Genomic DNA, 26322 nt, shown 5'->3' with positions numbered 1-26322 from the left:
GAGTCAACACTCACCTGGAATTCATTGGTGTGAAACAGAGCAAGAAAGAAATGAAGGATGGCGGCGTGGACGAGCACCGGCTCGCCACCATTCCCCTCGCCACCCACCAACGGCGAGAAGAGCCCATGCCCGCCCCCGCCGATCGGGACCAGGCTATGGGTCACCGGCACCCCGGTCTGCACACCGGAGAACGCGACGTAGACCGCGTCATCGCACCGCTCGAGCGTAAAGCTCGAGCCGCCGGCGTTGGCACGCATGCACTGACTCCAGGCTTGGGTGAGCGGAAGGGAGGATGCCAAGACAGCCCCCAGCACATGGCTCGTCTCAAACCTTTAAACACAATAAGAAGAGCCAAATTATAGTTCTCTCTCTGTGTGTGTCTCTCTATCTCTCTCTCTCTCTATATATATATTGGTTGTAATTGAGTTTGTAAATGAGATAATAAATCAAATATGGAAAGGAGAAGGAAAGAGAGGAGATGGAGCTACTTACATGGAGTTCTCTTCTTCCTTTCTTCCTTCCATCGTTTCAAAGGTGAAGCGGGTTGGCTCTTGGGGATGCCGTTGAAGGGTTGGGGGGGCGGCGTTTACTCCCATTCCCCGTTTTATTATGTGTTGGACGAAGACCTGGTGGACCCCGTGGCATGTAATGCTTTACTATGTAATGCATGCATTCGTCCGAAAGACCATGAATCACACGCCTCGTGCTAAATCTAGAGCCAAACCATCCTGACCCACTTACGATCGCCATGGTGGTAAGAGGGAAGCCCAAACATCGGCATGCATCATAAAAAACAGAAAGACCGTGACTCTCATGAGTCATGTCTCGTGCCCAACTCACGAGCTAAAAAGGTCGAGTCCACAATTCCCGTCCCTCGTGTTAGACCCAGTCTCAATTTGACCCGCCCACTTGCGATCATCGCGGATAGAGAATGGGCAATAATTTTGTCTAAAAGACCAGACCGTGAGTCCCACGCTTAAAGAGCATTTGCATGGTGACCAAGACCCTTGTTCGGGTTTCCAATACCATCCCTTAGAATGGGCTAGAAAAGGGAGCAAGGTTGAACCATTAGTTCGGTTCACGAATCCAGCTAATGGCCGTGACCCCACGCAAGTTCTCAAGATGGACTAGAGCTCGACACTTTGACGAAAGCCTTGTCCTCTCCGTGGGTGTAGCCGAAGGGCGAGTCAATAGCCAAACAAGTCACGCAACAAGGTGGCTTTCTTCACCATTTAATACGCCAATACGGACCTCCTAATAGACAGGTGTAGCATAGAATATGATCCTCCCCTCAAAAGACCACATAGCAGAAAAGACGTCGAGTGAAGGGAGTCCTGGCTCGATGTCGTACTTAAGCTTCAGAAAAGGGAAAATGGTTCATAGAGAGAGAATTTAAAGGGATTCAAACAAGAGAAGACCCACTTGGAGACCCCTACTCATTAACTCAAATATTTGAAGTGGAATTTCTATTCTGATGCCAGGATGATCGACTTGCAAAGCAAAACGTTTATGGTTCAACAATGCGACATGACGCATTCGGGAAGGGGAAAGAACACCTATATCACAAATAAATTACATAAACTTTATGCTACTACATTCCTCGCCAAAATTGTACGAGATCAGCAAATGAGAAGCAGGAACATCTTGTTTTGGCAATAGAAACAGGAACAAATTTGGAAGGTTGCTTACAAGGAGATTGATATTCTAATATATGCTGTCACAAACACCTTTTCTCAACAGCATTTCTATCACCGTCATTCGCTCTGCAGGAACCAAGTAATACCATATATTATCATTTTTTTTGGGGGGGGGCTTCAGTCAACAACAAACAATTTATTTCTCAACTAACGCTTGCATAATTGCAGCATCTTGCAAAATTATGAAAAATTCTACACAAGTTGAATGCATTTATTCAATCATGCCAACCTTCCAACCAGAAAGTCTCACTTGGTTGAACTATAGTCTCCAGAAGCGACCAAGATACAAGATGCTTAACCATGATACCTAACAATAATTTCTCATGAAGAACCTGAAAATTCAAGGGATTTGCTTCATTCAAGAAAAGATGATTTTGCATTCCAACGTTCACTAGCTTTGAAATTTGAACAATCCTTAGGAGACCACATAAAAAAGTAGGCACGCACAGTTCATTCTTTGTGAGACCTATTACAATATTTACAACATCATCTGCTATAATCATGAAACTAGCAGTCCAGCGCCTTTAGTATAAACCGTATAAAGTAATCAACTACCTTGGTGTAAAGTCAGCTATCTGTACTAAATTGATGACTAAAAGATGCTACTGTGAAGCCTAAATTTAAGTAGGGATGCACATCAGACAGGTCTTGCAGAATATTGAAAATCCCAAAGATGAAAGAAACGCATGCTAACCATGCCAAATCCAAGTGACTATATTCGGACCGAAATGGTACCAGTGAAGGTTATATAATAGTTCTTTCCACAATGACATGACAGAATTCTGTGGAAATAGCAAAAACAGAAGCATCCTCTTACAGATAATTAAAAGTAGCAAAAGACCAATACAGAGGGAGAATGTGCTATAGGTTAGGGCGCTTCCAAGAGCAATTAGCTCCAAATGCTTCCTAGTTAAAAACAATTAAGCACCTCCCAAGAAAACATCAGCACCATCGATCATAATCTACGATATTTGAACCATGTACAAACAAAAAAAACACATATTTTGTCCTCTACCCATACATCATATGAAACAATACCAACTATTTCTAACAGTATGACAAATTAGTCTGATCTATAGTTTAAAAATATCCAAATTTGCTAAAATTTGATATGTAAATACTTTAAAATATTTAGATGAAGATCAGCAATTTGGAATTGCATATTCTATAGGTTATACTATATTTTTGCTCACTAATTATATTTTTACCATTCATTTTTTTTCCTGGATTGATGAATAGGTAAAAAAACTCAAAAATAATAAAAAATATTGTTCAAGTATTTTATATATCTTAGATCATGATCATCAATAATGATTTTCGACTTTGAGAGATTCCTCATTATTTTTAACTAGGAAGCCTTTGGAACCAAATATTTTCAGAAGTAACCCAGCCTAACCCTTTCTGTATAAAACTAAAGATAGTGGAGAGGCCGATGATAGCCTGTCAGGTAAGGCAGCTGCTTTATCTCTAACTATTAATAACCCCTCTTTGTTGGCTGGGAAGTCAGCCACCGTCTTTATCACACACACACACACACACACACACACACACAGAGAGAGAGGTTTTTGTAAGTCACATGATTCCCACTTCTATAAATATATAGCTAATAGAACACACCAATGTTGATTTCTCAGAGCTTAGATGAGAGAAACTACAATTAAAAGTAGAATTTCTTATCTATCAATTTACCTAAATAGAAGTCTTTTGAAGAAAATCTAGGCCCGAACATTTTGTTGGTTGATGGTATTGCCGCCATCTATCATCATCCACTTGAAACAATCATGCAGATCACAACCATCCATCAAATACTCCTTCCACTCGCATCGGTTAAAGACATTCTGAAAACTTGCAAGGGCACAGCAATATCTTCCACCAGAAGGGTCATATCAATCACATGTGCCAAGTGTTTGTACATGATCATGTGCTGCCTGTAAAATAAAACATTAACAGTCAATGAAAAAGAAACCAACCAAAACAGTCAAGTGACACTAAAGTTTCTAAATGATTCCAAAGACAAACTAAATTTCATGCGCTGAAGAAATAACAGTTAACCAAAAAAAACAAAAGAAATAAGGCAGAGTAAGATTAAAAGACTTGCCGAAACAGATGGGGTTTGGCCTGAAACAATCTGAAACAGACTGAAACTTTTGGTTTTTGTTAATTTCAGCTGGTTTCAGTTTGATTATGACCAGTTCTAGCAATTTCAACCGAAACCAATCAGAAGTGCCAAAACTCTAGAAATGGGCTTTTATTGCTATTTGGGGACTGACCCCGTGACTCTTTCTTAGTATATGGAATTTTAAGAGCAATGAAGCATTGTTGATGTCACCACAATGATCCACTTGTTTCCTTTTGACAGTTGCTGATGGAAGATGCCATGGACATTCGCCCCTCCCTAACAAGTCACTGAACACCCACCTCTAGCAAGTGCACTCTCTCTAACAACAATTTGAAGGAGGAATTGACCAAAACTCCACCACCTCTAGTAATTGCTCCCTCTCTCTCTCTCTGACCAAAATTCCACCATATTGAGACAGTGATGATGATGCCACGACCTTTGTTTATTTGAATGACCCACCTCATAAAAGTATGGTACTAATACATAGGTGCAACTTATTTTATCCCCAATAATGTCTATGCTTAATTACGTGATATTTTACATTGATTCACAACAGATTGGCACATTCCTATAAATGTATTTAGCTTCAATAGAGTTTAGTTTTAGTCTAAAGCGACCCAAACTACACAAATCATGATCAAAGATAACTCAAAATACAATCAAATGATGTAATTAACTTTCATCTCTCTTAATTTTTCTTTTTTTTATGGATTTTATTCAGACTTTTTGGACTAAAGGTGAATCCACTGAAACTAAAATGACCCAAACTCTACCCAAGGGGGCCAAAACCGAATTCATGAAGAATCCAGATATAACACAGAGAAATGATATTTTATACCTATGCGTTTGATTTTTATGGTGCATATAATTCTTCAGAGTCCATAGGGGATGACCAATAATGAAGTAATGATTCCACTGTCAATCGTCGTGTTGCACTAAGCATTGAGATGAAAAAGCGACACCCATCTATTTTGTATTCTTCCAGAGGATCTCTATGACCGAAGCTCCGAACATTGACCTGTAAACAACTTGTGCAGTTTTCTTGTTTAAAATGTCTGGCTGAATAGAACAAAATATATGAGACCATGCTCGGATGCACAAAGATGTATGGAATTTACCGCTGAACTGAGCCTGTTCATATTAACCAAATGGTCCCTCCAGAAACAATCTAGTGTCTTCACAATTACTTCTCTCTGTAATCCAACAACAAAACGAAACAGCAATAAGTGTTTCCATGCACATGCATTATAGTGGAACTGCATAAGTTGTCTCCTGCTGTCCTCATTGTAAGAAGTTTCAACAGACAGATACAGCAGCCTATTTGAATTGAAATGAGATAAAAGGCAATATAACAGCAGTCACAGCTAAACTACTGAAACATCAATTCAGCCTACCCTGAAATCTTAAACTGGTGTCAATAGTTCCAGTTCCAGGCTTTTGCCTATCACAATGGCACTATGGCAGCGAATGCTGCTGAGCACAAATATGCGCATGTACCAAAGAAAGAAAAACAGGCATATCTTATTTCTCATTGTTGATAAAAATGTCAGACAACACAATCTTAGGCAGCAGTCAAGTGCACAATCAGATGCCCGCATTAGTTTATATGGTAATTATTGTGTTTTCATCATTCCCCAGGATTTACTAATGTGACCTGAGCAGTTCATACTTTGATTTCTTTTTCTTTAGCTGCTACCTTGTTATCCAAGAAAATAGATAAGGCCATTAAGTTTCTCAAATTAATTCTCAAAAATGGAGGAAAGAAATACATATGAATTAAAATTCATAAATGTACCGGAATAACTTTTTAAATATCAAAATATATTAAAATGTTTAATTAGGTCCATCTGGTCATCCACCAAAAGCTTCTCAAATTAATTTTCCAAAATAATATCTATAGTCACATCCTAAGCTATCTTATTTTTAAAAAAGAAGATGATCACGGGCAGCTGCTGCATCACTTATTGCTTATAATATACATCTCATGAAAAATTTAATAAAAAGGGTGCATCCAGGGAATTTTCACTTTTCCAGTTTTCAACAATTGACTTTAAAGTTCTGTATAGTTATATTTTAATACCCAGAGACACTTTTATACATTATTATGTCCACAATGGAGTTTAGCATTCAGGACTATTTATGGCGAAAAAAGTCAGAGATTAAGATACTCTTCTCTTAAATTGGAAAGTCGTCACATACAAAAGTGAGATGCAAATATTATATGCTAGCTTTAACTCAAATACATACAAGACAAAAGAAAATATATTCATACTCCAAAATCAGTGAGGCAAGGTTCGCCGTACCGGTACCGAACCCCGTACCGATGCCGCACTAGTATAGGCGTACCAAGTGTCGGTACGATACGGTACGGTATGTGGTACGCCAGACGTACCGACATTGGTGTACCGATACCGGTACCCATCAGTACGGGTACAGTACGCTCGGTACAGCGAACCTTGCAGTGAGGTTTACAAAATTTAAATATATATTGAACCTATATAAATATCCAAAGTTGTAACAAGTGAAGGTGAAGAATGCCAACAAAAGAGCCCTAAACCAGAGACATATGCATCAAGCTTGTTTTGATATATTGACTAAATAAGCTTCTCTTATGAAGCCAATAATTCTTTTACATCAAGTATTAGAAAAACATATTTCATTGGAAGACATCTCAGATAAATATGTAGAGGCTCAAAGTTTAATAACTAATGTTTTTTGGTTACATTCAACGACTAACATTAGGAAGCAGTTGAACTATACCTATGGTAATTTTGGTCCATTTTCATGCAGCAGAATTACTGTACTGGTACTTACTGGGTGAAAAACCTACATATGCATGCTAGTAAAATACTGGAACAACATGTGCCTAGAATCGAAGAAAGAAATAAAATTGACATTCAAAATAGAGAAGGAAAGAAGCTACTGATGAACACCTACCTTATCATGAGATGACTAAAATTCTTTGTCGCTCAATGTTTTCCATTAAAAAAAGGAGTAAATTATAGGCCATCCTAACTAGGCAGCAGTAGTTGCTTAAATTTTGGTTTATAACTAACCTAAAACGATCATCATAAACACGTGAATTTTGCAAAGCACTCTATACTCTCTTCTCGCAAATTGAACATCAGCCAAATATTATTTATTAATCAATTTTCTTTCAAGAATATCAAATTTCTGCATCATGGATTTTTATTGTTTCATTGCTCATAATGTATCAAAGAGCTAATTGGGAGCAGCAAACAAAAAAGATGTTAAAAAATAAAAAATTCACAAACTATTGTATCCAAGGTACGCCAAACCGGTACCGGTCGGCATACCGGTGAAGATCCAGACCGGTTTAGTACTAGTCGCCGTACCGGTGGAGACCCGCACCGGTACACCTTTGTACCGCTCAATTCCGGCCCTAAAAGCATACCAGTGGAGATCCGGACCGGTTCGGTACCCGTCGCCGTACCGGTGGAGACCTACACTGGTACACCTTTGTACCGCTCAGTTCCAGCCCCTTTAGGGCCGGAACCGTTTTCCACCGTTGTACCGAACCGGTCAGGAACCGGACCGGTCCGGTACGGGCCGGTACGGCATACCATGATTGTAGCACTGCTCTTTATAGTGCTGAATAATGCAGTAATACCTACAGATGATAAATGGAAATATACAACTTACATGAAGAATGAGAGAAATGAAACAACCCATAAATGTATGTTACCTCAATTTCTTGAACATATGTATCATCATAACCAGAATCTTGTACAACTTCTAAATAGGAAGCAATTAAGAAGTCCCCAAGATACTTGCGAATAAGGTTGCAAGTCCCTTGGTACCTTCCTTTCCTACATTTTGTGAACCATAAAACTCTCAGGTTAGAAGAGTATGTGCACATGTACACACATGCACATAAATAGTAATATACAATTGAATGGAACTCACTTTGTTGTATCATCAGTACAGATAGCAAGCCAACGTTTCAAAGAAGAATTTTTCTTGCAAATTCCCCTGAATGTACTTGGAGGTATCGGCAAGTTTGGAAGAGAAAAAGTGTCAACCTTTATAGAGCCTAATCCACTAATCTGCTCAATTGATGATAATATAACCTGCTCCCTGATCCCTGCAAATGATTCTGGAACACCATTATGTGACGTCTGTTAGATGTTTTTTATTGCAGGATTACTGGCAAAGCAAAATGACAGGCACTTAAGATAATACAAAGATATTGCTTTGCAGTGGTAATTACCAGCCAATATCTTTCCACCAATTCCGACAAACTCATTAAAGAGCTTTCCAAGTCTCCAGTTGCTTGGATGCTATAGAACAGAGAGAAGCTATATGAGAAAACACGAAATGTTAAGAAATGTCCAAACTAGACATTTCAAAGAAGATTAGGTACCTTAAGTGGATCAATATTTCCGAAAACAATTTCATCTACTACTGCTTGCATGTACCTACAAGCAAATTTTTCTTCAGCAACTTTTCACAGGGGAAGCAACAGGCAACAAGAAGAACTTACCTTGAAACCAACATTTTGAAACTAGAAACATGTATACAAAGTCTGAAAGAGAGCAAGTAAAATTTGGCCTTCAATTTTTAGAAGTCTTCTTTTTGTGCAACATTGAAGGAAATATATGATCAAGTTAACATATTGCATTCACTGTACCTATAACCTAGTAGATCAAATAACATCACAACACTATTTCCAGTTGTTGGTGCACTAAATTACAGCAAATAGACAAATGTAATATTGAATTTTCAACCTACTTGCAAGACACCATATTTATTTTTACATCCACTTGAAACAAATTTAACCATCATGAAATCCTAGAATGTCTCAGTAATTTAGTGAACTACATATTGTCTAGTCTTTACAACTTTAAGAATTAGTATATATTATAAATATTGCATTGTTTACAATAGTCATATAAGAGTTGGACAACAACCAATGAAACTGGGAATAACTAGAAACTGGGAGGACAGATCATTGGCATCCACTGCAATATGGTTTTCTTGAACTGCCTGAGGTTTCGTGTCAAAATATGAGCAAGTGTATGGTATACTTTTAAATTTCACGGACTTGCACAAACAAGATTTTCAAATTTATGATAATCTTATTTTTCAATCCCCTCCGCTGCAAAGAGTCAATTCAGTGATGAGTTAACACTTAGCACCTAAGACAAATGCATGCACGCATGTATGCAAACATATACAGCTATAACAAACCCACAACAAAGGATAAGTCAACATGGTTAATTGAAGTACCCAACCCAGTACCAAATGCCATATTGTAGGCCCACAATAATATCAGCCTGATGTTGTGAGAATTTAGAGACGCCTGAAAATTTAAAAAAATTCTGCTATTTCTAGATAAACGTAAAGCCTGAAATCCACATATTCTGAGATCTAAGTGCAAACCCACATTATTTCTTGAGCAAGCTGAATGAGTTGATTATCCGACAAACAGATCTGACCACCAAGCTGATTTTCTTGCAGGGAGCTAGTCCCAGAAATGATAAGGCTCTAGACAGATCTGACCATGAACTAAAAATTATAGGAATTGCCAGTACATTTGATTACTAGATTCTGCCAACAGCAGAATCTACAAACTGTATAATCATCTAGGTACCCTCTCCTCCATGTTATTTTAAACAAGCAATGTATCCTTGTTTTACACCGACAGAGAAAACTAACCCTTGGGCAAACACCCTTCCAGATGAAACTACCCATCTAACAAGGATCCCCAAGATCCAAAAAGTGTGTGCAACATGAGGAAACCATAAAATCACGAGCAGATTTGGTTTACCAGACCCTTTTTTTTTGCAAAAGATGTTAAAAAGAGACTCAACTTGCTTGTTCATCAAGGTACAGATTAATAAGGATGGAACTGTACAAGATGCAAGAGAATGCTAATAAAGAGTCAGTCATGGAAGTTTTGTATGACTTTTGACTATATACAAAATGTCTCAGATATTGATTGGAAAAAAATAGTTAAAGACCACCAAATTATATTTCTAGTGCATACTGCAGGAGATGATAAAATTTCTACAATACAATGACCTTTTCTTGCAATCTATTCATGCGCTAACTAATGCACATCAACATGTTTTCATGGACGTGTCCTCATAATACAGATAAACATCAAATTTCAGAACTTACTGAAATATTTGTTCACGGCAGCTTTCAGAATCACCTGTTAAAATCAACTGCCTAAGGTTGTAGACATGCTTTCTTTGGACCTGATGAAACTAGGAAATTTTTAGTTAGAAGACCTAAATTACCAGTAACAAGACATTCTGAACATAAGAATAGTTAATCATGGGGAAGAAAAAATGGAATTGCTTAAAAAACAGAACCAATTGTTGAATTTTGAAGGTAGTAATTGATATGATAATTCAAAAAAAAATATGCTAAAATGCACAAGAGACAAGTATGATTCTACTGTTACAGGCTTACAGCTCCAGAACCAATCACAACTTCCCTTTGTGTTCATAGATTAAAAACCCATTAACATTTGCTGAATCAGATTAGATTAGTACATAAGCAGCATATTAGATGTATATGCAGACCATATACATCTAATATGCTTCTGATGGAACTGCCACCTATCGTCTGACCAGCTTTTTATTTTTGAGTGCCGCACATCTATGATTTAGAATGGGTTCACAGATATATTGACTCCATTCAAGGATTCATATACCCCAGGTTATTAGTTGCTGCAATACTTGAAGTATAGCTTGTTCCATTGGCCAAGCAACCATCAAGCTTTAAAAAAGAAATTGCAGCATCCTCGTTAATTGATTTGCCAAATATTTTATTTTTAATATCAGATTTCAGTTTCTTACAGTTAATGAAGAAATGCATAAAGTTTCTTATTTCTTATGCCTTGCAGGATTCGTGGGAACCTAAGCAGATCAATTGAATAATAATAGACCCAATCATCAGCTTAACCAGCACAAGCCTCATAAAGGGGATAGAGGAAAGCACAAGTCACTTCTTTTGAAGGACAGAGAACAAGAATGTGGTTGGCATTTATTGCAGTATCTTTGTTAATTTCACCACCATCGTATTAACAATACAAACATGAAACTTCCTTTTACTTCTGCTATATTCATCCGCTTGAGCACATCTGTGTCAATGTTCTCTGCATCCAGTATCCTGCCCAGTAGGACAATATTACTCCTCTTGTGACTTCATTTTTATCACTATATAAGAACTTTGCAAAGAATGATCTTCCAGCAACAATGAGTCCATCATGGTGGCTTATTTAGAGTACATGGTAGCAGAATATGGCAACTAATGACAATCAATATAAGTAACAAAACCAATTCAATGAAATTAAAATTCTGTCACCAGTGAAACAATTATATCATGGCTACCTCCAGGACTTCATCAAACTCAACAAGACTCTTCCTTATTCCAAAAAAGTACTTCTCTGCATTTATTTGAAGTGCCAAAAGCTGCATATTCATAAATAAGTTCAGCAGAGCATTGAAAAACATATATTGATCAGGAAAAAAGGAACAAGATGGTATCACTAAGAAGACCTGTTTTACAATGGTATGGCCCTCAATTGGTATGTCTTCATTATTTGTAATCTTTGATATGAGTTTCACTGCCCACTCAGTATCAAAATTGAACTTCTGAAACATCTCATCCTGTAGGCTGTTCCATTAGAACATGATTCAGTTTCTTTGTCACAAAAAAACAAACAGGCCGAACTGAATATGTACAGATGTCGTAGACTTCTTTAGTCTGAATATGTCAAAATGACTTTATGGTATAAGAAACAACATCATAGAAAGACAGTATCTCTGAAAGAGATGAGAAACGGGAGCAAAGGAATACAGTTTCCAACTATGGATAGAACATACTGTCCACCATTCTAATAATAATTCTAATTTCAAAAATCTAGTCTCAAAATAGATCTTAGACTGCTAACAATTATTATGCCTACAAGCAATTTGAAAAATAAATAATTAAAGATTTACACTGCAGTCATGCTATGGTTGTATGTGATAACAAACCCATGTGACATTAAAAAAAACACACAAATAGCATTAAACAAGGAAAGATCATATGAAGGGTGAGATCAATACTTGAGCCGGTAGGACTGTAGGAGCATATAAATGACAAGGGAAATGAGAACAAGAGTAACGCAAGTCACACACCATCAATGCAGCCATCTTAATGGACTATAGTGTGGCATGATGAGTATTTATCATTCAATAAATGGCAATAGGATTAAATCCAGCTTGGTTAAAATGAAATGAAGCTGATAAACCTGTAGTGTAGGTTGAAATATATGCAATTTGGATCAGGCTTAGGTCAAGAGGGGAAAAATCAATGTAGTTCTACAATGGAACTCCCAAACTTAAAAGTTTAGTTCATTATCAAATAGAAATTTAACTTTTTAAAGGTTTCAGATGTGCTATCTTCTGAACAGACTCTCTTTTAGGAAGTTTACTTGATTACCTGCATCAATTGCCTTCTTATGTATTAGTATACTTTGTTCTATCTTCTTTCATCCATCACATCCTTAAATGGTGCATGGTGCAATGAATTGACTAAATGTTCGGTAGGGATTCAGTTCACAGAGAGCATCTAGCAAGATAGCCATTCCTTACTAATGTCCTAGCTTTTGGTTAGCACACTCATGCAGAACGAACACCATTTCATTTTTAGTATAGCACACAACTAATTCAACCCCTCTTTCTACTTTCCATTCTTTTTCACCACTTCCCCTTTGTAAGCTGAATTCCTGACCAGAAGTTATTCAGCTCGGAGGCTGACCAACCACAAGAAAATCGAGACTGCTTTGAAGAAAAAGTGCTGGACGCATACTTCCCCCTTGTAACCAACTAACTAATCCTGCTATCGGCCTAGCAAACTTGAATTTGTGAAGTTATAACTCCTACTTCCTTTTTCTTGAGTCTCTCTTATAGTGGCACTTAAATATAGCCAGCAACTCCAGTAATGTAGTACTTCTTATCGATATCTAATACTATACTATATTAAAATGAGTGAGGAGAAGCTTTTCGGTTTGTCAAATTTACTCTTGGGTGGAATTTCAAATATTCTCATATAAAACTTTAGTATATATCATGGTATGCCGTACTGGCCCGAACAGAACAATACGGGGCATATCGTACCATACTGATTCGGTACCGATATCCGATATAGATGTATACCCAAAAAATAAAATCTATACTGTATCATACCGACACTGTGCTAGTGTGGCACTGGTACGGGGTCCAATACCGAGATGGTGAACCTTTGTATATATGACAGCTATGTGGTATGGGCAGTTTTGGATAGAAAATTAGTTGAAAAGATGAACTCCAGCCAAATTTGTCTTTTCGCAAATTCTCTCTCCCCAAAACTATTTGATTTGTCAATCTAAACATGCATTTGCACATGCTTGTCTACTAGTGAAGAGAAAAACAGGGGGCAGGGGATAGCTACATTCTTCTTATTGAAGCCACAAATATAACAAATATATTTTGAGGGTAGCAACATCTATGGCCAAAGCACATTCAATATTCGAGAGATCAAACTGCTACCGCATTTTGTTGATAAAAAAAAGGGCAGCCCAGTGCATGACGCACAAATCATTGCGAGGTCTACGGAGGGTCAGATGTACAAAGCCTTACCCCTACGTGCAGAGGGGCTATTTCTATGTTTTGAATATGTGAACTTCGGCTCACAATGGAGCAACCATACTATTGCATTGATTGAGGCTGACCCTCACCACATTTTGTTGATAAACTTTTCTAAATCGGTAGTGAAATAGTACCTTACCATAAACCTTGTAGATCCAGGATCACCTTGTCTAGCTGCTCTCCCACGAAGCTGAAAAGAAAACAATATGAGCTTGGGTGACTCAACAACAATGGCTTCCATGAAATTTCTGGCATGACAAGAGATATGGTACTCTAAAGATTAAAAAAAAATAACATAGCAGGACTACGTTTTCAGTCAACAAAAAAAAATTACCTTCACTAGATAAGCTTCTATAAATTCCACTAGATGAATATAATATTTACAAAATGCAGAATCATTACTAGAGGGAAGAACTCGGTTTTGCTAACAGTTTGATGATAGTACACAAAAAAAATTCAAAATTAAAAAACTCCACTAAAAAGACAGGTCATAGATATGCTTTACTATCATAATAATAAGAGTATAACACATATTACCTAATGTTTCATCCCAGCAAAGGGATCTCTTGATGGCATATCTCAATAACCCAATTATAGGTTCATTTCAAAAAAATTTGTAAAAGAATGCACAATTCACATGCATTAACATAAGAAACAGAAAACTGGAATTCAGATTCTTAATTGAAAACACAAGCCTCTAGCAGCTACTTAAGGGTAAAGACAAGACAGCACATGAAAATGATTAGTTTTCCTTTAGTGCCAGCTTCTGAAAGTACTACCACTATGACATGTTGTCATTACAGAGCTGAAGAGAATCACCACCTACATCAGATTTTTAGGAAAGACAACTGACAGAAGATCCCAACAATTACGTCAGAACATTTTTTTAAGGATATTAAATTTTGCGCCTACAAATACAATTTGATGGAAGTAAGTTAATTGAAGTAGATCATTCCATAGGCATACTTGTATCACACTCAATCCATAATGGCTACTAGAAACATAATTAGGCATAAGAATCAAATATCATTTAACCATATTAAAACCAGAATACTAGTGTAATTTTCAAACCATCAATGTAGCAGTGGTGGAAACAAAATACGTTGCAATAATCATACATAAGCTGAATTTGCATAGCTATAAGCTAGCTTATATTAGAGCTAATGACATGATGGTAACTCACCTGATTATCTATTCGCCTAGACTCATGTAAGGATGTCCCAATCACATGAAGCCCACCCAACCTTTTCACTTCAGCCCCTTCGTTCGAACAATGTACTTCACAATCTTTCAAGACCGTGAGAAAAGCAACCGCAATTACAGGCTTAAGGGGATACATCCCAGGGTCCTCAGCCAACTGCTTCTCTAGTTCTTCCATTTCAACTGTCTGACTCATTTGTATGGACTCCGATATAACAGACTTTGCCTTTCTATACGACCAATCATTTCCCTCGCTTTTGCATACATATTTTGCTACAGAATTTATACTCAGGATAAATGAAAGGACACAATATAGCAATTTTTTTCTTGCAAGACTGGTTTATAAACAACTCCAGTATTATATTTAAGCAGGATGACAAACAGATTGATCTTAAATGAACAATCAATACTTGAGAAAAGATTTCTAACCCATAAGCGCAGCCTTTGCAAGCAATGCTAAGGAGGATGGTCCCACCTTTATCTTTGACAAACCCTATACAAAAGATTGGACCCAAAAGAATTAGAACAGAATACATACTTGAAGATAAAAGATAAAACCCGTGGGTACCTTTTGAGAAATTGGCTCCCCATCAGTTTCAACATTAGGAGCTTCATGTGTCATAAATGGGAGCAAGCTATCTTCTATAACTTCTTTTGCAAGCATCTTTAGAAAGTAAAACATACATATACATGTAAATAAGTAAGAAAAATTGAGCTTCTAAAATGAAAAAAAAAAAAAGATGGATATCCTGCATTAGGTAATCACTGAAAGGAGAATTGATATAATTCATAATTACTACAATGTGCTCATGCAAAGCCAAAGAGAATTTAATATCCACCTACTAAATGATCTTCGGGAGGACTACTTATTAATCCTCTATAATCGCCGATAAAAATGACTTATAAGTTTTTTCTCCAGGAGGCAAAATAATCTAGGCCCCATTTGGGGGAGCTTTTGGAGGGCCAAAAAGCACTTTTTGGCCCTCCGAAAGCACTTTTAGATAAAATAAGGATGTTTGATAAAAATTTCAGAAAACCGTTTTAGTTTTTTCAGAAAGCTAAAAATAGCTTTTTGGCAGAAGCTCCATTTTGGAGCTTTCCGGAAAAGCACTTTTAAGCCCGATCGAAAAGCTATTTTTTTAACCAAAACACCCGTGATAAAATATAACAATTACACAAAATGTTCCTTTAATAATTGTTTAACCAATTTTATCACCTAGCTAGAAAATTTGTTATATTATAGAAAATTAATTTACGATAATAACTATAATATTTTATATCTTTATTATTGTATTATACTATAAATATAATATTATATTACATTATATCATAATACATTGATATGTTATGTTAAATAATTTAATATTATATTAAATTATTATGCTATAGTATACAATATTATATTACTATATTATAATAATAATATTTTATATTACAGTAATATTATATTATATCATGTATTTATGTATTAATATATATTTTATTTTATTATGCTCTGTTGTATAATACTATGCAATATCCTTTATGGTCATTTTATCATACCAAAAATACTTGCTAGTTTGTTTACCAAACATGTTAAAGTGCCACAATACTTAGAAATATAGTTATCAAACAGCAAACAGCTTTTTTATAAAAGCTCTACTGCCAATAGCTCCCCCAAACGGGGCCTTAATATGATATAAGGGAGCGATATAAAGTGGACAGACCTTTGGGTTACCACCCAAGATTATATCGGTGCCTCTGCCAGCCATGTTGGTAGAAATTGTAATTGCATATTTTCGACCTGCTTGAGCAACAATTTCAGCTTCTCTTGCAGCATACTGCAAACAAATGAGAAAATGAAAGCTACAGCAATACGTAGAGAGGAGTATGGAAAAGGTGTTGCCAAATAAAAACAGATTTAAGGACAAGTTATGAGATTCAGATAATGTTGGAGAACCTTAGGCCTTGCATTGAGGACGTTATGGGGAATATTTCGATCTTTCAGTAGATCAGATAAATACTCAGAATTCTCAACACTGTAACAAAAGGAGAAAACAGATATGATTGCAAGTGAAATATTACGCAAGAAAGAAAAAAGACAAAGCAGAGATAAATGCACATCATCCTTCATCATCGAAGCCATGGTTGGATACTACAAACTTAATAATTCTCAATAAATTGAACAGAATAGCGACAAGATTAAGCCAATCATTTAGGAGTTCACTACATGATCTACACACTATCTGATAGTATGTAGAATAGCACAATCACTCGCAGAATAAGATCGGCCAGCCCAAAGATCACCACAAACAAGCACCACAATTTAGTTGATATGCAAGAACATAAAAATTGGGAAGAACAAAATTTCCTTTTTTTAATTCAAAGGTAAGTGTAAAGCCAAAACAATAAGACTCGCCCTCTCGCGCGCGGGCGCAGACATCTCAAATAAAACTTTTTCGCTCCGTCAGGACCCAAGATAACTGATCACTACTACAGGACACCTCTCTCTTCAACATAAGGGCAAGCTCTCTGAAAGGTGTGTTAAGGTATTTTGCTACTTCCATCTCAGTCTTATTTTGTTCTCCTTTATGTTTGTTACTCTTTGACAAGCATCTAGAAGCCCTCCTCACATCTCAGTTTCTGACTAACACTGCACATGTCTGCATCATCTGAAAAAGGTTCGCCGTACCGGTACCGAACCCGTACCGGTGCCGCACTAGCATAAGCGTACCGAATGTCGGTACGGTACGGTATGCGGTACGTCAGGCATACCGACGCTGGCATACCGATACCGGTATCCATCGGTACGGGTACGGTACGCCCGGTACCGACCTGTACCGATCGGTACAGCATACCATGTCTGAAATGATGTTCACTTCAACATCTACTATTTGGAAAACTTCCAAGATCCCTCCCTATGTAGATGTTCTTACCAATAACCATGACCGAGCACTATGCATTAACCATTAACATTTGCCACATAACAGTATCTCATTTTCTAAATGCTTAGATCCTAAAATCAAGAACTCATACATGACAAACAAAGCATTTGCCCATTTTCGAGGATGTAGAAGTATACAAATATAGAGAAGACAGATATTTTGTGCAAATTACAAAACTATCACTGACAATGTAGAGGCAGTAATACTCATATGATGATAAACAAAAATGTAATCATGTACGCAGATCTGTTTGTACCTGTTTTATTGATAAGTTGAAATTCAAAACTAATGAAACAAGATACAGTTGTTAACTGTTGGGATGCGCCAACACTACAAACAAAAGTCCCAGAAGCCTCTCTTTTCTAATTCCTTTGAGAAACTTCAATCTCTAGGCCAGCTAACTGCCAATTAACTAAATAATTGACTATGCTTTTGAGTAGGGATATCAATACTATAATTCAAAACCAATGATCTCATTAATTAACCTACAAGACTGAAGAAGGGTGCATTGATAAACTTCAAAATATAATGGAGTGGTAAAAGTACTTTTTAGGTATGTCAAATGAAAGCCGATTTTCCATATACAAAAGTCATGAATTGTCAGCCTTAACAAGGGTGTGGACAGTTTCCATGACGCATCCAGACAATTTTTCTGAATTAGCAGATTTTCCTGAAAACATAAGGGGTTTTTAATATGGTCACCACATGGATATGTGTCAACCGTCTGGAAAGGTGGTTCCTTTGGTTTCAATACAAGCTCAACCTTGTGATGATTTATGAGATGGCTGCTTGATCCTTGACAGTGCAAAATTTAATGTATATTTGATCTGACAAAAATTAAAACAAGGAACTGACTACAGCAGTATCACAATTTTCCATTAGCTTAAGTTTCGCATTTCAAAATCTTAATTGACATGCTCATGTCTGCATCTCCAATATGCACTGCTGAAGCCAATTACACGTGATTCGTGTGTTGAAGGATCCCAAACATGTCAGAGTCACAATGTCATGAGCCTACTGCTTGAATTATGCTCCTGCATATGGCAGCCAAGCAATTGATATTGCTTCTATGCTGTCCATCTTTCTGATTTCCTTGCAGAATAAAAAGGCTTCGAGGTGACTTCCATTATCACATGCCCGCTGCACATGACAGACTATACATGTAGACCATTCTAAGATTGAACTTTTGTTATAAAAATGAAATAGGAAACCTTTGTTAGTGTTGTAAAGAATAAGGAACATGCAGGAAACTGAACTATTACACTGCAAGTAGTAATGAACCCAAAAAAGGAGAATCTACCTGTCTCAGTAAGCTTGTGTGCAATTCAAAAGCATATTCTAGCACAAAATTTTGTGAACTTTCCATCTTTCTAACCCCGAACAACAAACCTACCTCACACCCAAGATTGAGTTACCTGATCAATCTTCCATGGGTAGTACAAAAACCCATCCAGGCCACAGAAACCTATCCAGGCCTCCCAAGTTTCCTCATTACAAGATAGCCAATTACTACATATTTATGGAAAAAATATAAGCATAATGTCAACACTCAGCAGTGTGATACGACACCCACAATACAAAGAAGAGGCCACGTATCCAAAATGTCATATGCGGTAAGGTTTTTTTTAATACATGTTCAAAAAATTTAATCTGATGAACCAAATTGGTTACTATAGGCATGTATGATGATTCCTCTGCATGGAGGTTTACTAGACATTAGAACAATTAATTAGCAAGGTAGCTATCACAAGTCATGAAAGCCACCTTATTTTTTATGTGACAGTACCATTATCGCTAACAAAATAAATAGCTATTCTTGAAGCAATAGGAAGGCATTAGCAGCTAATTTAGATGCAACAAAGTCAAAGAGTAACAGTGGAACCACTTCTGTAAATAGGATTCAAGACAAATGGAAAGAACATATCTGCAATGCAAATCATGCTTCATGCAGTGCTCAACAATTAAATGTCATTAAGGATGAACCAAAAATAAGAGGATCCAGATGCCTATCTTAGATGCACTCCAAAAGAACAAACTAGCTAAATACAAGTAACAAATCTTAGTCCATTTAGTGGTCACATAATGTGAACACGATCTTGGTGAAATGTTGCATGAAATATGAGAATATAGATGTTCAGTGGAAGAATATAGTTTGACTAATCATTATTACACATTTACTTTCCATAAAAACTTATATGTGAAGCCAATAAGCTGACCATCATGTACCTGCCTGATGATATTTCAATTGTTCAAAATATTACCTTGTGGTTCCAACTAAAACAGGGCGACCCAATTGAAACATTGATTCAATTTCTGCCCGAACATACTCCCACTTCCCACGTGCAGTCTGATAAATCATTCAAAGCACATCCAAAGCATGCTAAACTGTAAGCTTTTTTCACCATAGGAAAGGGAACAATTATAATAAAGTTTTGCACTTGATGCTTGTAAGGAACCTACTGCAAAAGCTTGAATAGGTAAGTCACACCGGATATTCGGTAAATTTGTAGGGACTTCAAGAACTGGCGTATGAAACATTTTCAGGAATTCCTTCTCCTACATACACAAATAATGGAACATCAGCTTTAAAAAGGACCGTATGAAAGCCAGAGCTATAAAATCACCTGGAACTAAGCATTATGTCAACCATACTTCAGTTTTTGCAGTTCCTGTCATCCCTGAAAGCTTTGGATAAAGCTTGAAAAGTGATTGATATGTTATTTGGGCAACAACAATTGAATCAGCCTGATAAAATCAAAATTGGCATTACATCAAATCTTCCAAGCAAATTGCATATAGATTAAAAGAATATAAATTTTGTCTATGAGAAACTTTTTAAGATAAAAGAGACCAACAAATACCTGGATTTTTAGGCCCTCTTTAGCTTCTACTGCTTGATGAATACCTTCAGACCATCTCCTTTTCTCTTCAACTCTCCCTGTAAGCTAGAGAGAATCAAAACTTTAGTAATACTCATATGGAAAAATATAGAAAAATCCTGTCTTTTTTTAAACAATTGGCCCAAACAATTAAATCTTGAAATGATGAAAAGCAACCATACATTTAAATTACTATTGACAAGTAGGCTGAGAGATAAGGGCTATTATTGTACTGCTTATCCACCAAAAGTAAGAATACAAGAGAAGGCCAGACTTCAACTCAATACTTCCAGCCCATTGGTATTAGACCTCATTTGGATGAGTAGAATATAGTATCAAGTTTCTTCACTATAAAGCATATACCACCTATTGGTCACATTAAGAAGAAGAAGATTCTCTAAAAAATATTCATACACACTGATTATTTGAGTGTATGGTTGAAGTTATTAAAAAGTATTGCCCCCCAAGCAATTCACCATGCCCAATTTAAGTTAAAAATGAATTGTTGGATCAACAAACTCAGTAAAATTGTTCCCATATTTCAATTATTACAAAAAGTATAAAGGAACATGATTTAAATTAAATGAGCAGTAAGCAGTGAATTTTGCATCTACAAAACAATAATAAGATAATCAGTTAACTTCCAATTGACATAATCAATTTGCTATGATGAAATTATTGTGATAAACAATATATATAAAGGGTATCCCCAGGATGGTACATGCCTCCACATACCTTTGGATTCATACAAACAAACTAAAATGGCTTGGGTTCATTAGTTTGCCTGCTGCGCATGGTTTACTTGCTTCCATAGGATCAAAAAAATAGCATTTCTACTCAGAAGACATAAGTGTTAAAATTTGTCTTGGAACAATAATTTAAGAAAGGTGAGTATAGTGTTTCTTCTATCAGATTATGTTCCAAAAAGGCAAAAAAAACATTCATTTTTGAAATAAAATTTATTGCACAACAGATTTATGAATAACCCATAGAGTGAATAAAACCGAAACAATGGTGTCTCTCTTAATCTTGTAGTTGCTCTCTCTCTCTCTCTCTCTCTCTCTCTCTCTCTCTCTCTCTCTCTCTCTCTTTGTGTGTGTGTGTGTGTCCCCCATGTTTGCTCTTGAAAGCCTATGTCACCCACGCCCCTAACTCCTCTATATAATTAGTTTTCTTATCGGCTCACTTTTCTCTCTCCTAGTCCTTACCACTTCGGGCTCGTTTGGTTCGCGGGAAGCATTTTCCCTCCTAAGAATATGATTCCTAGGAAGAAGATTCCTAAGAACAAAATGCCTGGAAATGTACTTTTGGCATGTTTGGTTAAACAAGAAAAAGTGACAGATTTTCAGAGTGCTTATGTTTGGTTGACCATCCACTTTTCTGAAAAAATTATATGTAATTTCTATTATACCCTTAATAAAAATTAGGTCTTTAATGCCTCTTTAATGCTGAAGCGCCTTTCTGGAAAAAAATAAAGATGGAGTGATTCCCACCTCATGAGAAAGTAATTTTTCCATGTTTCTCATGGAAAAGACTTTTCCATGAAATGTGGGAATCATATTTTCATGGGAATACAACTTTCCTATCTCTCTCCTTTGAAAACTCCAACCAAACAAGAGGCATCTCATTACTTTCCCGTTGACCACACTTTCCCCCCTTCTTTTCCTGCGAACCAAACGAGCCCTTCAAGACTAAGCTAATCTAAACCCTCACTAATTTTTCTTGTCTTCTAATTTCTTATAAAACAGTAACAGCTACCACCAACTACCATAACAACTATTCAATCCTCACATCCCTCTTAAAGTCAAACACTTTACTAAGTTAATTAAATAAACAACATTCGACTAATTTTAGTCTCTCCAATTTGCAATGTACATCCCACACACTATGTCTCTCTAAGCTTAAAAAAGTGATGTTAGCTATTCATTACTGCCTTTATTATTAATAGTTGTCTGCAATAAAAAATGCAAAAAAACTGTCTTTTTTGTTTAAAAAAAAAAAATCATTGTTGTTCATGGTAATTGCAACTGATGTCAGGATTACAACTGATATCAGGATTATTCAAAGCCCATTTTCATAGACTAGAAAACCATTAGATAATAAATACTGCCATTTTCACTTTTTATACCATATCAAACCTTCTAATAAATGTTTTGAAAGAAAGTTTCTTTAATTTGCACATCATGAGTATGAAATAGATATATAAAAAAAATTATCAAGCATTTAGCGATACTACTTTCGCAAACTACCTCATTAATTATGAGTGCCTTTCCATTCCTAACAATGTATTGGACATCACGGCGGTAAAACTCTTTGGCCTTCAAGGCATTTATTAGAAATCTGCAAAATCAGAATGTGATTTAGTATGAAAACGGTACAAGTGAAACAAACATAATTAATGAGCCTTGTCTTATTAATCTAAATAAAACTTTACATACTTTTGTATCAAGGTTATCAGGGCTTAAACGAGAGAATGATTTATGAGCAAGAACTCATTTTACCAGTTTACTTAAGAGAAAGCAATAACAAAATACTGCTCGCAACTTGCAGTTGTAGCAATCATACAGGAACCACAACATCAATAAATAGTTAAATGAAATTAAAGAAAGAAATCTTGCACCTTGCCCAAGGATCATTTTCATCCCATAAATCATCTGTTTCAAGAACCATCTCAGCAAGAGCAACTCCTTCCTCGGTCAAATTCACAGAATTATCCTTAAGTTCCACGTTGTAATGCTGTAATGCGAAGTCATTCCATCATGAAAAAACAAATGAGATAAGAAGGATGCTGTCGAGCATATGACGACATAAGGACCAACTTGCAAAATATTAAATACTGAACTTACAATGCCTCGTCCAAGCAGCTCAGATACTTTGGCAGCAACTGGATATCGTGCAGCATCCTTACTATCCTAGTGGCAAAGGAATAATAAAAAGTGCTACCAATGATCATATGCTTAAATCACTTATAATGAAAGTGACATGGTATAAAGAAAAATGGAAGTGGAACAGCATAACACAGGATTACCTCACCACTAATCAATAAAGGGTTCCTTCCCTCATCAATAAGGACTGAGTCGACTTCATCAACAATTGCAAAATGAAATGGCTTTGGCCTGTTTTTCAGAATCTTGTTTGCTAGTAATTATATAAACAAAGAAATAACAACTTATATGATGCTAGCAAATGTACCATCTCATAACAAGTTTCTCTCTGTTTCCAGACAAATTGTCCCGGAGGTAGTCAAAGCCAAGTTCCTGCAAGACATGTACAACTACTGCAAAGTCAAAAAGAACCAAGTCCATTGTCTTAACACTAGCAAAAATCAAGCTTTCTAAGGTAAAAAGCGTAGCTAAACTGATGATATCCACTTCTCAAAAGAAACTACCAATCAAGTCTTCCCGAGTTTTAAAAGACCACAAGGCAGGATGATAACAACACATGGAAATGATACAAATTCTCTTTATTAGCAACTTGCAAATAGACTAAAAGCAATAGTAAGAACAACGTATTGAGCAATTTACCGAGTTATTGGTGTATGTTATGTCACAGCTATAGTTGGATCTGCGTTCATCGGCTGTCATGCCCCCCTACGAATGCAAGCAACATCAGAATAAGGCCAATAAATAAGTTAATGCCAACATAATATAATCAAGGTAAAAACTCAGTTCATACGATGAGCATGGCCTTACATTAGAAGTTGAAACTAAATCAGAAAAGATAGTTTGGAACCTGTATGAGACCAATAGAAAGACCAAGAAAACGATGAATGCGGCCCATCCACTCAGCATCACGCTGAGCCAAGTAATCATTAACAGTCACCACTGTAAACAAAAGTAATCTCAATGCTAGAAAATGCAGATGGTATAATCAAAATAATAAATGACTACAACTTAATATGGACACAATAAAAAAACTAGCAACTTCTAGTAGACTGCTCTATACGTTGTTGTTGAATAGAACATGCTGATGCACTCTTCAAGGTAGATCTTGCTAGGTTTACAGTAGACACAAATTTGCATCTCTTCAATGTTAATTCCAGAGAAACACAACCCAGTTCCTTTTCTTTTGGCTTTTGACCACTGAACATAGCAAAACAGTTACTGTATATGAATGTTATAAAGATGCAAGGAGGATAGAATTCTTTTAACAACATAATAACTCTATTCCAATGACAAAAGTAAGATGCACTGAAAACATTTATAACTTGTAAGTATATTTGTTAAACTATGGGAACACATTGCAGATTTAGCAAATATAATGGGCAGTGCAGAGACTATTTAATGCTTTAAAATGAGGGGGGCAAAAACTTGATTCAGCGCTTATCAATATGCTGTGTTTTTTTTTGACCGCATCAACGTCTGATTGATGCAGAAACAGTGTTAAATACATTAGACAATAAATAACTAAGAGAAATATCATGATTCCATGAGATATTGGAGTAATACTGCAAGGCATTTCTACTGTCTACAACGAGAACACAGAGAAAATATTAGTGGCTAAATAATTGCATTAGAATTCGCTAAAAAAATTCATCATAACCCAAAAAAAGATAAAAGAACATCATAAACATCTTTAAGAACAAAAATACTTTAAGATAAGGCAATCAAGGACTGAGTAAGCGCCCTGTACATGCCTCATTGCTTCAACATTCAAGACTTCCCATAAACACATATGGAAGAATTCATCGGCTGCAACTACTTAAAATTAAGCATACCATGAACTCCATTTCCAGCGAGTGCATTGAGATACGCAGCTAGCGTCGAAACAAGTGTTTTTCCTTCACCAGTCTTCATCTCTGCTATGCACCCATCATGAAGCACAGCTCCACCAATGATCTGATAGTCTTAAGCCATAAGCACAAAAAACCCGAACCTGAATTTGTTCACCATGTTGTAACGAAATACCTGAACATCGAAATGCCGCATCCCCAGTTTCCTTCGGGCAGCTTCTCGAACTACGGCAAATGCCTCTGTAGCCAACAACAAAAAGAACAAGGGGAAGAAAAAAAACTTCCAAGTTATGAACTTCGAAAAAAGAAAGAGAAAAGGGATAAATAAAAAAATAAAGATATTAAAAAAAATCCAATTTATGAACTTTAAAAAAAGGAAAAAGAAAAGGGAGAGATAAGAAAATAAAGATATAAAGAAAAGAGAGAATTGAAGGACAAACCTGCCTGTATATCAGAAAGCGTTTCCCCTTGACTCAACCGAAGACGGAATTCCACAGTCTTTCCCCTCAGCTGACCAAAAATTAATCAAGAAAACAAAAAACCTAAGAAAAATAAACCAAGCTCAAACCTTTTCTCTAATTCCATCACCTACTTTTCCTTTCTCTTCCCAGTAAATAAAAGCAGATTACCTGTTCGTCAGAAAGCCTCTGAATGCGGGGCTCAAGAGCATTCACAGCATTCACAAGCCGGTAGTAATCCCGAACGACCCAGTTGTTCAGGCTCCAGAGGTCGCTCCACTTGGTGCCCTTCAAGCTGCCCAACTTCTCCTGAAACCCAGAAGAAAGAATCAAAAAAACTATCCCATTCTCCTCCTGAAATCGAGGTCATGGGTTCAAGAAATGGCTAAACCTTTAAAGAAACGATGAGGGGTTTAGGAGAAGCAATCGTAGCGGAAGCAGAGGAAACGAAGCGCCTTCTCCTAACCCGAGAAAAATGGAGAGTGCGAAGAGGAGGATAGAGAGGAATGGAAGGGGAGGAGGAGAAAGAGGGCTCGGAGGCGCAGGAGAGGGAGAGGTGAGGGGGAGAGGAGAGAAGGAGGAGATGAGCCATGGAAAGGGTTTTAGGGCTTAAGCTTCTTGGAATTTTTCCTCCTCCGTCGCCGGAGACGCTTCAGACCTCCTCCA

General features: G+C 36.6%; 2 protein-coding genes across 3 annotated transcripts in view; both read right to left on the bottom strand.

Moving 5' to 3' along the window:
• LOC103701366 (lipase-like PAD4) overlaps positions 1-3569 on the bottom strand; it is a 7425-nt gene extending 3856 nt beyond the window's left edge. Inside the window, exons 1-3 of the mRNA XM_008783406.4 lie at positions 3387-3569; positions 493-1763; positions 15-330 (exon numbers count right to left, since the gene is read on the bottom strand). Of these exons, the coding sequence (XP_008781628.3) occupies positions 15-330; positions 493-596 (420 nt within the window). The 5' untranslated portion in view covers positions 597-1763; positions 3387-3569. The remainder of the gene's footprint in view (positions 1-14; positions 331-492; positions 1764-3386) is intronic.
• Positions 3260-26322, bottom strand: LOC103701417 (protein translocase subunit SECA2, chloroplastic). Of its 2 annotated transcripts, none has more exons than XM_017841396.3 (32): positions 26048-26322; positions 25828-25965; positions 25639-25708; positions 25374-25438; positions 25184-25304; positions 24199-24290; positions 23991-24056; positions 23659-23723; positions 23495-23582; positions 23313-23378; positions 23087-23202; positions 22716-22806; positions 20449-20532; positions 20240-20332; positions 20048-20143; positions 19849-19934; positions 16603-16681; positions 16370-16483; positions 15232-15327; positions 15093-15156; positions 14647-14936; positions 13598-13653; positions 11349-11466; positions 11181-11261; positions 9961-10049; positions 8201-8255; positions 8048-8117; positions 7744-7933; positions 7523-7646; positions 4935-5009; positions 4655-4834; positions 3260-3625 (listed from the first exon to the last, which is right to left on the bottom strand). In XM_017841396.3, exons 1-31 carry the CDS (start codon positions 26246-26248, stop codon positions 4670-4672), a joined length of 3204 nt encoding a protein of 1067 aa, XP_017696885.2. In that variant the 5' UTR covers positions 26249-26322; the 3' UTR covers positions 3260-3625; positions 4655-4669. The 2 variants fall into 2 exon arrangements, with proteins under 2 accessions (XP_017696885.2, XP_008781674.2); XM_008783452.4 differs by having other exon boundaries at positions 9961-10040.

This window comes from Phoenix dactylifera, chromosome 14, assembly GCF_009389715.1.
Source record: "Phoenix dactylifera cultivar Barhee BC4 chromosome 14, palm_55x_up_171113_PBpolish2nd_filt_p, whole genome shotgun sequence".
Taxonomy (NCBI): domain Eukaryota; kingdom Viridiplantae; phylum Streptophyta; class Magnoliopsida; order Arecales; family Arecaceae; genus Phoenix; species Phoenix dactylifera.
Note: the sequence above shows the minus strand (reverse complement) of the source record. Positions and strands in the feature narration are given on the sequence as shown.